At 40.8% G+C, this 15,623-nt stretch overlaps 1 protein-coding gene across 4 annotated transcripts in view; it reads right to left on the reverse strand.

Annotated features, from left to right (window-relative positions):
• Window positions 1–15,265, reverse strand: part of mtss1 (MTSS I-BAR domain containing 1) — a 117,223-nt gene extending 101,958 nt beyond the window's left edge. Inside the window, exon 1 of one of the 4 annotated variants that reach the window (XR_016487820.1) lies at window positions 14,425–15,265. Coding sequence is in view for 2 of the 4 variants with exons in the window: in XM_036949856.2 (XP_036805751.1) it covers window positions 14,425–14,496 (72 nt within the window). In the remaining 2 variants the exon portion in view is untranslated. The remainder of the gene's footprint in view (window positions 1–14,424) is intronic. The other 3 variants (XM_036949856.2, XM_090205065.1, XM_090205066.1) reach the window with 3 other exon arrangements.
• Window positions 15,266–15,623: the final 358 nt, after the last annotated feature.

The following is a 15,623-nucleotide window of genomic DNA, read 5'->3' on the forward strand; positions in this document are numbered from 1 at the left end:
TCTTCACAAAAAAATAGTTTTATATCTTTGTTTGAAGCCTGAAATGTGGCAAAAGGTCGCAAAGTTCAAGGGGGCCAAATGCTTTCGCAAGGCACTGTATTAACCAATAGAATAGTACTGGCATGTTTACAGGTTGGGACCCAACAACTAGATTAAAATCAGCCAGCAACATCTTCCTCAATATATAGTCAGCATAGGATCATGTTAATGATTGAAGAAAATGCACATTAGGTGTCCAAATGTTAATTCATTGTGCTACAGTTAAACCAGCAAATCAGTGTGTTCTAAAGACAAAACAATTGGCTTGTTAAATTAATTCCCCCCTAGTGTGATACTAAAATGAAGTGATCCAACTCAGTTGCACCTGCAAAGAAAGCAACTTGCTCGGTTACAATCACAATACATAGACCAGGTCGGTGCTCTAGACTGGAGATTTCAGGAGCTGTTATGGCCAGAACATGCGAATTGTAGGACAGGGTAAGCCGACAGGCTTTGCCCTAAGGCACGGTTCTCAGTGGCCCTTTGCCCAGTGTACAAGGCTACTGAGGCCCAGTGAACCAGCAGAGGTTGCTTCTTAATTTAAGGATTCGCCCCATTTATTTTTCAATTTTTGTCTAAAATGACATACCCAAATCTAACTGCCTGTAGCTCAGGACCTCAACCAAGTATATCCATATTCCTTATACCATTTTAAAGGAAACACTGAAGTTTGGGGAAATGTGAAATTAAACGCAGGAGAATAACCCATATCTGGTTAAAGATAATACAAAGAGAAAAAAAAACATGCGTATTTGTGTTCCATCTTTGAAATGCAAGAGAAAGGCCAAAATGTAATATTCCAGTTTAGGAGCAATTTAGATTTTGGCCACTACAGCAATGTGCAAAGTTTTAGACTAATTCAATAAACCATTGCATTTCTGTTCAAAATGTTGTATCAAGACTGCCCAAATGTACCCACTTGGTTTATTAATACATTTAAGTTCATAAATGTGCACTCTTCTCAAACAATAGCATGGTATTCTTTTACTGGCATAGCTACTGTAAATTGGACAGTGCAGTTAAATTAACAAGAATTTAAGCTTTCTGCCCATATCAGACATGTCCATGTCCTGGGTAACGTTATTTTTATTTACAACTTCATGCTAATCACATTAGCCTACGTTAGCGCAACCATCCTGTGGTGTAGGGGCGGAGAAACTGATCCCGTAGATGTTATCAAGATGGTGATAAAGACAAACATCAGCTCCCACATGAATCAAATCAAAGTTTGTCACGTGCTTACTTATTGTTCACCTTTTTTACACTAAGTAAGTAAAGAAATAAAAACTGTAAAAAGACAGTGAAAAATTAACAGTAGCAAGGCTACACACTGGTTAGTCGGGCTGATTGAGGTAGTATGTACATTTGGTTAAAGTGACTATGCATATATGATAAACTAAATGATTATCTGCAAATTCCACTATATTGCCTAATCCTTATTGTGGCTAGCTTCACAACACATAACCCGGTCCGGTCAAACCTCACTAGCCAAATGAAGCTAGCTGGCTGCTTATAACTTTAGCTTTGGGCAACAGGGTTAAGTTGCTGACTAGCTATTTATTTTTTATGAACTGAAGTTCAATAGGTGAACAAGTGGCAACCTAGCTAATACTTACAAGGATTCCTAAATAATTGCTAAGAATAATGAAGATGACAAAAGGTTCTACTGGTCATTGTTTTCAGGCTGGCTGTATTGGTGCATGCTAGGTCCCAAGCTAAAGCTAGCTACCCCAGAAGTTGCGGTTGAACAAATTATGCTTTATTACGAATGCGGTATTGTAAACACATCGTTCGTGGCCAGTGTTTGCAGACTTTTTTGTACAGCTTTGACAGTGCTACTTTATTTTTTGACACAAAGACCCAAACGGCGTTCCATAGTATGTATGTTGTGAAGCTAAAAAGCAGGGACGCTATTACTGTGTAATTGCAGTAGGGCAACAACTGAAAAATAGCGCACTTGGTAGTGTGTAACGGTGCTCGACCAGTCGGCAAAATCAAACATCACCCACGAGAGAGAACGGTTGAATGTCAAGGGCAATGAATTCCATTATCTTGGCTTTAATGGATTTAGACAGATGTCTCGCGGTAAATGTTCTTACTCGATCAAATGACTGCTCGATCCACACAGCAGCCATGTGGGCTAAGTTAGGAATGCTGTGTTGCACGTGTAGCGCAACACTTTACAAGGTGTCATTACACCATATAGGTATGCACATTAGCTTTGACGTCGGCGTTAAACTAGACCAACGTCGGCCAATACACGTTGGCATTTTTAGCTAATATCGGACGATACGTTCACCGACAAATTGTGCATCCCTACTTTATATGGATCATTTATAACACCAGGCACACTTAACAGTTGGACTATTGATTATAGACCTAATTCAGTTGGGTTTTTTATATTCTTAGACAATTATGGCAAGAGCTACATCCTCTCGACGCTGCTGCCTCAGACGCATTGTTCTCAACAGCAAAAACTTTGCTTAAATGCACATAACGACATATTGGGGAAGGGGCCAATTCAATTCAACTGACGATTGTCTGCGGTTCTGAAACGGAGACCGCTTTCCAATGCGGGAGAATATATATATATATTTTTTTAATTACTAAAATGTTTACAAAATGTATGTCACATGCGCCGAATACAAAAGGTGTAGTAGACCTAAAAGTGAAATGCTTACTTACAAGCCCTTAAACAAAAATTAAGTTAAGAAAAATAAGTGTTGAAGTACAGTTGAAGTCAGAAGTTTACATTCCCTTATGGAGTCATTCAAACTTGTTTTTTAACCACTAAAAATGTCGTTAACAAACTATAGTTTCACCAAGTCAGTTAGGACATCTACTTTGAGCGTTTCCAATTATTGTTTACAGACAGATTTCACTTATAATTCACTGTATCACAATTCCAGTGGGTCAGAAGTATTCATACACTAAAGTTGACTGTGCCTTTAAACAGCTTGGAAAACTCCAGAAAAATATGTCATGGCTTTAGAAGCTTCTGATAGGCTACTTGACATCAATTGAGTCAATTGGAGTTGTACCTGTGGATGTATTTCAAGGCCTACCTTCAAACTCAGTGCCTCGTTGCTTGATATCATGGGAAAATCAAAAGAAATCAGCCAAGACCGCAAAAACAATTGTAGACCTTCACAAGTCTGGTTCATCCTTGGGAGCAATTTCCAAATGCCTGAAGGTCCCAAGTTCATCTGTACAAACAATAGTACGCAAGTATAAACACCAAGGGACCAAGTAGCTGTCATATCGATCAGGAAGGAGACGCATTCTGTCTCCTAGAGATGAATGTACTTTGGAGTGGAAAGTGCAAATCAATCCCAGAACAGCAAAGGACCTTGTGAGGATGCTGGAGGAAAGACGTTCAAAAGTATCTATATCCACAGTAAAACAGGTCCTATATTGACATAACCTGAAAGGCCGCGCAGCAAGGAAGATGCCACTGCTCCAAAACCAGACTACGGTTTGGGACTGCACATGGGGACAAAGATCATACTTTTTGGAGAAATGTCCTCTGGTCTGATGAATCAAAAATAAACTGTTTGGCCATAATGACTAGAGGTCGACCGATTAATCGGAATGGCCGATTCATTAGGGACGATTTCAAGTTCAGGGCAGAACGACAGATTTTCACCTCGTCAGCTCGGGGGATCCAATCTTGCAACCTTACAGTTAACTAGTCAAATGCAATAACGACCTGCCTCTCTCGTTTCACTCCACAAAGAGACTGCCTGTTATGCAAATGCAGTAAGCCAAGGTAAGTTGCTAGCTAGCATTAAACTTATCTTGTAAAAAACAATCATAATCACTAGTTAACTACACATGGTTGATGATATTACTAGATATTATCTAGCGTGTCCTGTGTTGCATATAATCTGACTGAGCATACAAGCATACAAGTATCGGACTGAGCGGTGGTAGGCAGAAACAGGTGCGTAAACATTCATTCAAACAGCACTTTAGAGAGTTCTGCAAGCAGCTCTTCGTTGTGCGTCAAACATTGCGCTGTTTATGACTTCAAGCCTTTCAACCCCCGAGATGAGGCTGGTGTAACCGAAGTGAAATGGCTAGCTAGTTAGCGCGCACCAACTAGAGGGACGGGAGCGATATTGTTACACTGGCAATACTAAAGTGCCTATTAGGACATCTAATAGTCAAAGGTTAATGAAATACAAACGGTATAGAGGGAAATAGTCCTATAATTCCTATAATAACTACAACCTAAAACTTCTTACCTGGGAATATTTAAGACATGTTAAAAGGAACCACCAGCATTGATATGTTCTCATGTTCTGAGCAAGGAACTGAAACATTAGCTTTCTTACATAGCACATATTGCACTTTTATTTTCTTCTCCAACACTTTGTTTTTGCATTATTTAAACCAAATTGAACATGTTTCATTATTTACTTCAGGCTAAATTGATTTTATTGATATTGATATGAAGTTAAAATAAGTGTTCATTCAGTATTGTTGTAATTGTTATTTTTACAAATAAATAATATATATATATATTTTTTTTTAAATCGACTGATTAACTGGTATTGGCTTTTTTGTTCCTCCAATAAACCGGTATCGGCGTTGAAAAAACATAATCGGTCGACCTCTAGTAATGACCATTGTTATGTTAGGAGGAAAAAGGGGGAGACTTGCAAGCCGAAGAACACCATCCCAACTGTGAAGCACGGGGGTGGCAGCATCATGTTGTGGGGGTGCTTTGCTGCAGGAGGGACTGGTGCACTTCACAAGATAGATGGCAACTTGAGGCAGGAAAATTATGTGGATATATTGAAGCAACATCTCAAGACATCAGTCAGGAAGTTAACCTCTTCATCCTACCCCCTCCTTTTTCGAACATTCTGTTAAAAATCGCGCAACATTTCAGCGTCCTGCTACTCATGCCAGGAATATAGTATATGCATATGATTAGTATGTGTGGATAGAAAACACTGAAGTTTCTAAAACTGGTTAAATCACGGCTGTGACTATAACAGAGCGTGTGTTTCATCGAAAAGCGCAAGAAAAACTGGTCACTGAAAGCTGAAAAAAAGTATCCATGCGCCCCTTTCATGGATTGTTTAAAGGAAACCAAATTTAATATGGACACGGATGCAATTCCTACAGCTTCCACACGATGTCGCTAAAAACGTCATTTTCATTGACAAAAATCCTTTGAGACATTACCAATAGATCCGTCATTCCATCCAGCCTACCTCAATCGATTTTGGAAGATTGAAAAATGGACATTGTTTTCTTGAGTAGCTGCTATTGAATACAGATCGCCCAGTGATCAATTTGATCGCTTATTAACGTTTACAAATACCTAAAGTTGGGTTACAAAAGTAGGTTGAAGTGTTTTGTCAAAGAATATAGGCAACTTATATCATTTTTAAAAATGACGTTGCGTGTTGGAAGAGAGCTTTTTTCGTGAAGCAGACAGGCTATACAAATGGATATTTTGGGCATTCATGGACGGATTTAAATCGGGAAAAAGACCAATTTGTGATGTTTATGGGACATATAGGAGTGCCAACAAAGAATATCAAAGGTAATGAATATTTTATATTTTATTTCTGCGTTTTTGTGTAGCGCCGGCTACGCTAATTCTTTGCCTTCAGGCATTTTGGGGTGTTGCATGCTATCAGATAATAGCTTCTCATGCTTTCGCCGAAAAGCATTTTAAAAATCTGACTTGTTGGCTAGATTCACAACGAGTGTAGCTTTAATTCAATACCCTGCATGTGTATTTTAATGAACGTTTGAGTTTTAACGAGTACATTTAGCATTTAGCGTAGCGCATTTGCATTTCCAGGTGCCTACTTGAGACGTCTGCGTCTCAAGTAGGATCAAGAAGTTAAAGCTTGGTCGCAAATGGGTCTTCCAAATGGACAATGACCCCAAGCATACTTCCAAAGTTGTGGCAAAATGGCTTAAGGACAACAATGTCATGGTATGGAGTGGCCATCAAAGCCCTGACCTCAATCATATAGAAGATGTGTGGGCAGAACTGAAAAAGCGTGTTCGCGCAAGGAGGCCTACAAACCTGACTCAGTTACACCAGCTCTGTCAGGAGGAATGGGCCAAAATACACAACTTTATGTGGGAAGCTTGTGGAAGCTACCTGAAACGCTTGACCCAAGTTAAATAATTTAAAGGCAATGCTACCAAATACGAATTGAGTGTATGTGAACTTCTGACCTTCTGGGAATGTGACAAAATAAATAAAAGCTGAAATAAATCACTCACTATTATTCTGACATTTCACATTCTTAAAATAAAAGTGGTGATCCTAACTGACCTAAAACTGGGATTAAATGTCAGGAATTGTGAACGACTGAGTTTAAGTGTATTTGGCTAAGGTGTATGTAAACTTCCGACTTCAACTGTATTTACTAAAATAAGCTGAAGTAAAATAACTTAAATAACTTAAGCCTGCTACAACAGTAGCAAGGCTATATACAGAGGGTACCGGTACAGAGTCAATGTGTGGGGGCACAGGTTAGTCGAGGCAAAATGTACATGTAGGCAGAGGTAATGCATAGATAAACTGAGTAGCAGTAGCGTAAAAATAGGGGGGGGGGTTCAAGGTGCCAAATAGTCCAGGTAGCCACTTGATTAGCGTATGTCATAAATTTAATTTTATCAGTGTTCCACCATTATTCTTAAATAAAATAACCATATACAATTTCATACCGGTGTCTTGTGCAACATGAAAGTCAATTTGCGACTGAACGACTAAAGAAATCTCATAATCACGACTTAAGCAGGAGCACCTTCAGCATGCAATACATGAGCAAACAAGTTCGAATCCCAGAGCTGACACGGTACAAATCTGACGTTCTGCCCCTGAACATGGCCGTTAACCCACTGTTCTTGGCCGTCATTGAAAATAAGAATTTGTTCTCAACTGACTTGCCTAGTTAAATAAAGGTAAAATACATTTTTTTTTAAATTACACAATGGTTGCATTATTTACGCATGACAGATTTGGGGGGGGTGAAACACTCAAGGAATGTGCCTACCTTGGTAAAAGTAGTGTTGCAGCCTCACGTCATTTCCAATATCGACGAGCCAGATATCAATAAGCATTCACGCCCGAGGTTATTCCCAATCAGTGTAGGCAATGGAGAGGTTAGGCATTGTAAGGGATACAGCATTTCTGTAAGGCCCCAACAGAGACCATAGACTAAATCAATGGTTGTGAGAAATAGCCTAATAGCGGTTTCCTGATTGATCCTCAAGCTGCCCTTCCCTGGACATTCCACATACACATTTGTAGGCCTAGGCTAGATCTAATGAACTTCAAGCCAGGGTACGAAGGAATGATGTGTAATTCCTCACAAAATTACAACAAAGGACCGATATTTTTTGGACTGTCATGAAATTGAATCCATAGAATGGGACTTGAGGAAGGATTGTTCACAGATACAAATGTCAAATATATTTGATTATATCTGCATTTTGGCCAGTTGAAGTTGGAAGTTTATACACCTCAGACAAATATATTTCAACTCAGTTTTTCACAATTCCTGACATTTAATCCTAGTAACAATTCCCTGTCTTAGGATCATCACTTATTTAAGAATGTGAAATGTCAGAATAATAGTGAGAGATTTATTTCAGCTTTTATTTATTTCATCACATTCCCAGTGGGTCAGAAGTTTACATGCACTCAATTAGCATTTGGTAGCATTGCCTTTAAATTGTTTGACTTCATTAGGGTAGGGGAAACTATTTTCAACTCCGGATGAAAAGCGTGCCCAAAGTAAAATGCCGGTTACTCAGGCCCAGAAGATAGGATATGCATATAATTGGTAGATTTGGATAGAAAACACTGAAGTTTCTAAAACTGTTAAAATAATGTCTGAGTATAACAGAACTGATATGGCAGGCAAAAACCTGAGAAAATTCCATTGACTTAGGACTCAAATTACACTTCATATGGCTTCCACTAGATGTCAACAGTCTGTAGAAATAGTTTCAGGCTTGTATTCTGAAAAATGAGGGAGTAAGACCACTCTGAATGAGTGGACATTACAGGTTTACATGCGCACGACCGAGAGCGCGCCTTTCTTGTTTTCCTTAAAAATTGACGAAGCTTTTGTCCGGTTGAAATATTGATTATTATTACTAAAAACAACCTGATTGATTGTAAACATCGTTTGAAATGTTTCTACGAACTTTACTGATACTTTTCGGATTTTGTCTGTCTGTTGTGACTGCCTTTGAGCCTGTGGATTACTGAACAAAACAGAGGTTTTTGGATATAAAGAGGGACTTCAACGAACAAAACAAACATTTATTGAGTAAATGTGAGTCTTGTGAGTGCAACCATATGAAGATCAAAGGTAAGTAATTAATTCTCTATTTCTGACTTGTGTAAGTAACTCCTCTACTTGGCTGGTAACGGTTTGTAATGATTTGTCTGCTGGGCGCTGTTCTCAGATAATCGCATGGTATGCTTTCGCCGTAAAGCCTTTTTGAAATCTGACACCGTGGTTGGATTAAGAACAAGTTCATCTTTAAACAGATGTATAACATTTGTATGTGCTAAGAATTTTTATGAGTATTTTGTTTTTTGAATTTGGCGCTCTGTAATTTCACTGGATGTTAGCCAGGTGGGACGCTACTGTCCCACACCCCCTAGAGAGGTTAACTTGGGTCAAAAGTTTCAGGTAAGCCTTCTACAAGCTTCCCACATAATGTTGGGCGCATTTTAGTCCATTCCTCCTGACAGAGCTGGTGTAACTGAGTCAGGTTTGTAGGCCTCCTTGCGCGAACACGCTTTTTCAGTTCTGCCCACACATCTTCTATATGATTGAGGTCAGGGCTTTGATGGCCACTCCATACCATGACATTGTTGTCCTTAAGCCATTTTGCCACAACTTCGGAAGTATGCTTGGAATCAGTCCATTTGGAAGACACATTTGCAACCAAGCTTTAACTTGGCTGACTGATGTCTTGAGATGTTGCTTTAATATATCCAGATAATTGTCCTGCCTCATGATGCCATCTATTTTGTGAAGTGCACCAGTCCCTCCTGCAGCAAAGCACCCCCACAACATGATGCTGCCACCCCTGTGCTTCACATTTGGGATTGTGTTCTTCGGCTTGCAAGCCTCCCCCTTTCTCCTCCAAACATAAGGTTGGTCATTATGGCCAAACTGTTCTATTTTTGTTTCATCAGACCAGAGGACATTACTCCAAAAAGTATGATCTTTGTCCCCATGTTCAGTTGCAAATTGTAGTCTGGCTTTTTTTTAATGGAAGTTTTGGAGCAGTGGCTCTTCTTTGCTGAGTGGCCTTTCAGGTTGTCGATATAGGACTCGTTTTACTGTGGATATAGATACTTTTGAACCGGTTTGCCCCAGCATCTTCACAAGGTCCTTTGCTGTTGTTCATTCATCTCTAGAAGACAGAACGCATCTCCTTCCTGAGTGGTATGACAGCTGCGTGGCCCCATGGTGTTTATACTTACGTACTTTTGTTTGTACAGATGAACGTGGTACCTACAGGCGTTTGGAAATTGCTCCCAAGGATGAACCAGACTTGGGGAGGTCTATAATTTTTTTCTGAGGTCTTGGCTGATTTCTTTAGATTTTTTTCCATGATGTCAAGCAAAGAGGCACTGAGTTTGAAGGCAAGCCTTGAAATACATCCACAGGTACACCTCCAACTGATTCAAATTATGTCAATTAGCCTATCAGAAGCTTCTAAAGTCATGACATTGTTTTCTGGAACTTTCCAAGCTGTTTAAAGGCACAGTCAACTTAGTGTATGTCCACTTCTGACCCACTGGAATTGTGATACAGTGAATAATAAGTTAAATAATCTGTCTGTAAACAATCTACATTGTAGAATAATAGTTAAAAATAAAGAAAACCCTGGAATGAGTAGGTGTCCAAACTTTTGCCTGGAACTGTATGTGGGGTGGGAGTACGTTGAACAGTACAAAACAGCACAGCAGAGGTTGACAGTGAAAATGTATTCCTGACCCGTCTTAAAAAGTTTTCCCGTTACTGTCCTGATCCCGCAGTCCTCCCAAAAAATAAAACCATTCCAGTTCCGTGCTCATTTTTACACACCAAAAATCAGAAACAACTTTATCCGTTAGTTGCTCGTCCGTCTGTTCTTGCTCTGCGGCAGCAAATGCATTAGTGGAACCCCCCCCCCCCCCAAAAGAAAACATAAGTATTGCTTGTTCCTTTGGACAGTCGATCCTGTCGTCTCGAATTCGCGTCTAGAACTTCACTCCTATTCCTACACGAATCACACAGGAGTCCTGGTCCCATGTCAACCTCAAGATTTGAGTACAGTAAATTATACTGTACCTACTTTACTGGTGAATACTCTACTGAACTCTGCTGCACTGTTCTGGTCCTAGTTTCCCAAAGCCTCTTTAGTGTTAAGATCATCGTTACAACCTTCTCACGATGCATCTTTAGTAGCCGAGCTGTTTCCCAGAGCTTTCATTAATAATGTGGCTCTTAAACACTTCTAGCAGCCAAAGAACATCGTCATAAGTTTATTTTGCCCTTCCGCATCACTTTTTATGGAGCCCCTTAGGGGTCATGGTGGGGGGACAGCCAAGTTAATCCATTCAGTTGTCACATAACGCCACAGAGGTCTCAAGTTTTGAATGAACGTGCAATTGGCATGTCGAATGCAGGAATGTCCCCCAGAGCTGTTTGCCAGAGAATGTAATGTTCATTTATCTACCAGAAGCCGCTTGCCAATGCCATTTTAGAGAATTTGGCAGTACATCAACCAGCCCCACAACCACAGACCATGTGTATGTCAGTTTGGTCATGTCAACTTATCACAGAGCGCCCCATGATAGTGGTGGGGATTGGGTATAGGCAGGCATAAGTTAGTGGCAATGAACAAAAGCATTTATTCGATGGCAATTTGAAGGAACAGAGAAATCGTGACGAGATCCTGAGGCCCATTGTCATGCCATTCATCCTCTACCATCAGTTCATATTTCAGCATGATAATGCACAGCCAAGTCGGAAGAAGATGTACACAATTCCTGGAATCTGAAAATGTCCCAGTTCCTCCATGGCCTGCATACTCACTACACAGGTCACCCATTGAGCATGTTTGGTATGCTCTGGATTGACATGTAGGACAGAGTGTACCTAACAATGTCCAGCAACTTCGCATAGCCATTGAAGAGGAGTGGGACAACATTCCACAAGCCAATCAACCCTATGCGAAGGAGATGTGTCGCACTGCATGAGGCAATTGGTGGTCACACCAGACAATGACTGGTTTTCTGATCCACGGCCCTACCTTAAGGTAGTCATGTGAAACTCTTTTTTTTTATTTAACCAGGTAGGCCAGTTGAGAACAAGTTCTAATTTACAACTGCAACCTGGCCAAGATAAAGCAAAGCAGTGCGACAAACACAGAGTTACACAAGGGATAAACAAACATACAGTCAATAACAATAGAAAAAAATCTATACAGTGTGTGCAAATGTGGTAAGAGTAGGGAGGTAAGGCAATAAATAGGCCATAGTGGCAAAATAATTACAATTTAGCAATTGAACACCGGATTGATAGATGTGCAGAAGATTAATGTGCAAGTATAGATACTGGGATGTAAAGGAGCAAAAATAAATAACAATATGGGGATGAGGTAGTTGGGTGGGCTATTTACAAATGGGCTAAGTGCAGGTGCAATGATCAGTAAGCTGCTCTGACAGCTGCTCTGACAGCTGATGCTTGAAGTTAAGCCGATTCTAGATTTAATTTTGGATTGGAGATGTTTGATGTGGGTCTGGAAGGAGAGTTTACAGTCTAACCAGACACCTAGGTATTTGTAGTTGTCCATGTATTCTAAATCAGAACCGTCCAGAGTAGTGATGCTGGATGGGCGGGCAGGTGCGGGCAGCGATCGGTTGACGAGCATGCATTTAGATTTACTTGCATTGAAGAGCAGTTGGAGGCCACAGAAGGAGAGTTGTATGGCATTGAAGCTCGCCTGGAGGTTTTTAACAGTGTCCAAAAAAGGGCCAGAAGTATACAGAATGGTGTCGTCTGCGTAGAGGTGGATCAGAGAATCACCAGCAGCAAGAGCGACATCATTGATGTATACAGAGAAAAGAGTCGGCCCGAGAATTGAACCCTGTGGCACCCCCATAAAGACTGCCAGAGCCGGACAACAGGCCCTCCGATTTGACACACTGAACTCTGAGAAGTAGTTGGTGAACCAGGCGAGGCAGTCATTTGAGAAACCAAGGCTGTTGAGTCTGCCGATAAGAATGCGGTGATTGACACGAGTCGAAAGCCTTGGCCAGGTCGATGCACAGTACTGTCTTTTATCGATGGTGGTTATGATATTGTTTAGGACCTTGAGCGTGGCTGGGGTGCACCCATGACCAGCTCGCAAACCAGATTGCATAGCGCAGAAGGTACGGTGCGATTAGAAATGGTCAGTGATCTGTTTATTAACTTGGCTTTCGAAGACTTTAGAAAGGCAAGGCAGGATAGATATAGGTCTGTAACAGTTTGGGTCTAGAGTGTCTCCCCCTTTGAAGAAGGGGATGACCGCGGCAGCTTTCCAATCTTTAGGGATCTCAGACGATATGAAAGAGGTTGAACAGGCAAGTAATAGGGGTTGCAACAATTGCGATGGATCATTTTACAAAGAGAGGGTCCAGATTGTCTAGCCTAGCTGATTTGAGGTGGTCCAGATTTTGCAGCTCTTTCAGAACATTAGGATTTGGGTGAAAGAGAAGCATGGGGGTGCTTCGGCAATTGCTGTGGGGGGTGCAGAGCTGTTGGCCGGGGTAGAGGTAGCCAGGTGGAAATCATGTCCAGCCGTAGAAAATTGCTTATTGAAATTCTCAATTATCATGGATTTATCGGTGGTGACAGTGTTTCCTAGCCTCAGTGCAGTGGGCAGCTGGGAGGAGGTGCTCTTATTCTCCATGGACTTTAAGTGTTGGCATTGAGCAAACAGTATAATTTTTTTTTTTTTACCTTTATTTAACTAGGCAAGTCAGTTAAGAACAAATTCTTATTTTCAATGACGGCCTAGGAACTGCCTGTTCAGATGGGGACGCTGTGGGGCAAAAAGGCCTAGGCCCAACCTGAAATAGCCTACTCAATTTACCTCCAATTTATCCCTTTAATAAAAAAAGGACATTGGTTGCAATCATAGTATCATGCCCAAGGGTTGGTCTATAAATTTCATCCAAGGATATAGGCCTAGCTGCTTGTAAGTAAATTAAATATGAATATGTTGGGAATATATGGCCATATGGTGGGGATGCCATGCTGGTAATTTGCTGGGTGCTGCTGCCACATGCAACTCACACCCTGCCAATGTCAGCTGCCAATCAGGATAACAGTCACTGACATTGGGTGACTTCATGGCCTTAATGTCCTTAATTTATGACCAAAGAAAAAGACATCTCCCCTTTATACACTCTACTGATATTTCAGGAAAAGTTAGGTCTACTGTAACCCCCTCCCCGATAGTGTTGTTCACAGACAAGAGTGGCCTTATGCATTTTACAATGACCAATTTCCTGCTCACCTGTGCACAATGGTATGGAAACATTTCAGAAGTGAGTGAGTGCTATTGGTGTTCAGTCACACATAGATTCAACAAATACATGAGATTATATAATTCAGCTTGCTAACGTTCACTAGTTAGTAGATCTGACCAGGGGCTACAGGTAAAATGGATGGCCCTGTTTGATATACTCCAGCTTGGGTTAGCTAGCCAGCTAACATCAAAGCAAGTAGAGTTGGTCTACCAGCAAGTTGGCTAACATTAGTTAGCCTGTTGCATTTGTTTTAGCTTGGTAAAATTTGTTTTACATTGGATATTCAGTTATCCCATCAATAACTACTGAACCAAGCATGCCATGGCTATGAAAACGTATTTTCAGAATCAGGGGTGGATGGAGAACAATCCACGCCTTCTAACTTTTTTTATTATTGTGCCCCCCCCCCCAAACAAAACAAAAAAAAATGTACATACTGCAGTTTAAACCAATGCGTGACATGACTATGAAAACAAGATATTCTGAACCAGGGGAGGATAGAAGACGGGGGTTCTCCATCCACCCCAATTCAGAAAATACCATGTTCATAGTCATGCCATGCTGAGTAAATAGCTATTGACGAGTGAAAACCGAATGTCCACCGAAATTCTAATACAAAACCACTTTTACCTCAGTCACACTTTGGGTTGGCAAAATGAATACCGAGGCAAGCCGTAAAAACGTGGCAAACTGCAATTAACTTAGCACGATAGCTAGTACTTGAAGTGTCTCATCAGATAACCTTTAAACATCCATTTGAGTTATATCTACTGTTCTAAGAATGTTATTTAACCAATGTGAACTTCTCTTACCTTCATGTCGTTCATGATGATCTGGAAGAGCCCTCCCAGAGCGCTGCATTCCTTTTCAATACCCGAATCCATTTTCCAAGTCGAAAAACTACTAACAGTAGTAGCTAGCTTTTAAGTTAAAAGTAATGCGTTTATAAATATATGTTGAGGGAAACCCCGACGTGCAACGTTTAATTGGGCCAAAAACAGAGCCCGATCGAGACAAATATTTCAAAGTAACTACCTAACGTTAGTTATTTAGAGAGTAAAACAAAAATCGGGGAGGGACAATACATAGCTAGCTATATGGAATAGTAATACCACATACTGTCTGTTAACTGTCGTTGCAATACTGTTCCAGTCAGACTCAGTGTGGTAGGCTAGCTAGCTAACTAGCCAGCCAACTTGATACACCTCCAAGAAAACATGGCATGGTTGAGTACAGCCCGGTAGCTCGAATGGAAAGTCCGTCGAATTGACCTGATATTACAGTATCCAAACCTATAACTACCACACAGCCAAATAGGCAATGCGGCTGGCTAGCAATACCTTACTAGCGACCTGATAGCTAACGCGCGGGCAGATTCTTGATAAATTACTTACTAGTCAGCGAATAATATTTATTTTAAAATCTTATTTCAGTTTCCCATGGTCCGGTGAAAATGACTCCTCTTATTCTTATGCGTTTTCAGCTTGTTTGCACATGTGTGTCATGGCCTTTCACCCAACTATTCGATGACAATCCACGTATCGTTTTGAGTTTGCTTGCCTTGTGTGTGTTGCTACCACCGTACGCTCAATATTCCCTCTTCTTCATCGTCTTCTTCTTCTTCTTCAGTGGAGTTTGTCCGCGCTTGGCATCGAACGTTATGATGCATTATCGCCACCTACTGTACTGGAGCGTGGGCCAGAGACAGAGAAACGAACATCTTACCTGCCAGCCACGTTGCTCTTAAAAAAGATAACACAATATTTTATACTATATCTAATGACGTTCTACTCAAATTACTCCTAAAACTAATTTCCTGTATCCCCTTCTCCCTCATGCTAGAGCTCAGCCTCTCACTTTCTGGGCTCCCAAGTGGCACAGCGGTCTAAGGCACTGCATCTCAGCGTGTGAGGTGTCACTACAGACACCCTGGTTTGAATCCAGTGTAGGTGTCCGGTGTAGGCCGTCATTGTAAATAAGCATTTGTTCTTTAACTGACTTGTCTAGTTAA

The sequence above is a fragment of the Oncorhynchus mykiss genome, chromosome 17 (genome assembly GCF_057628025.1).
Source record: "Oncorhynchus mykiss isolate SJ-2025 chromosome 17, ASM5762802v1, whole genome shotgun sequence".
In the NCBI taxonomy this organism is placed as follows: domain Eukaryota; kingdom Metazoa; phylum Chordata; class Actinopteri; order Salmoniformes; family Salmonidae; genus Oncorhynchus; species Oncorhynchus mykiss.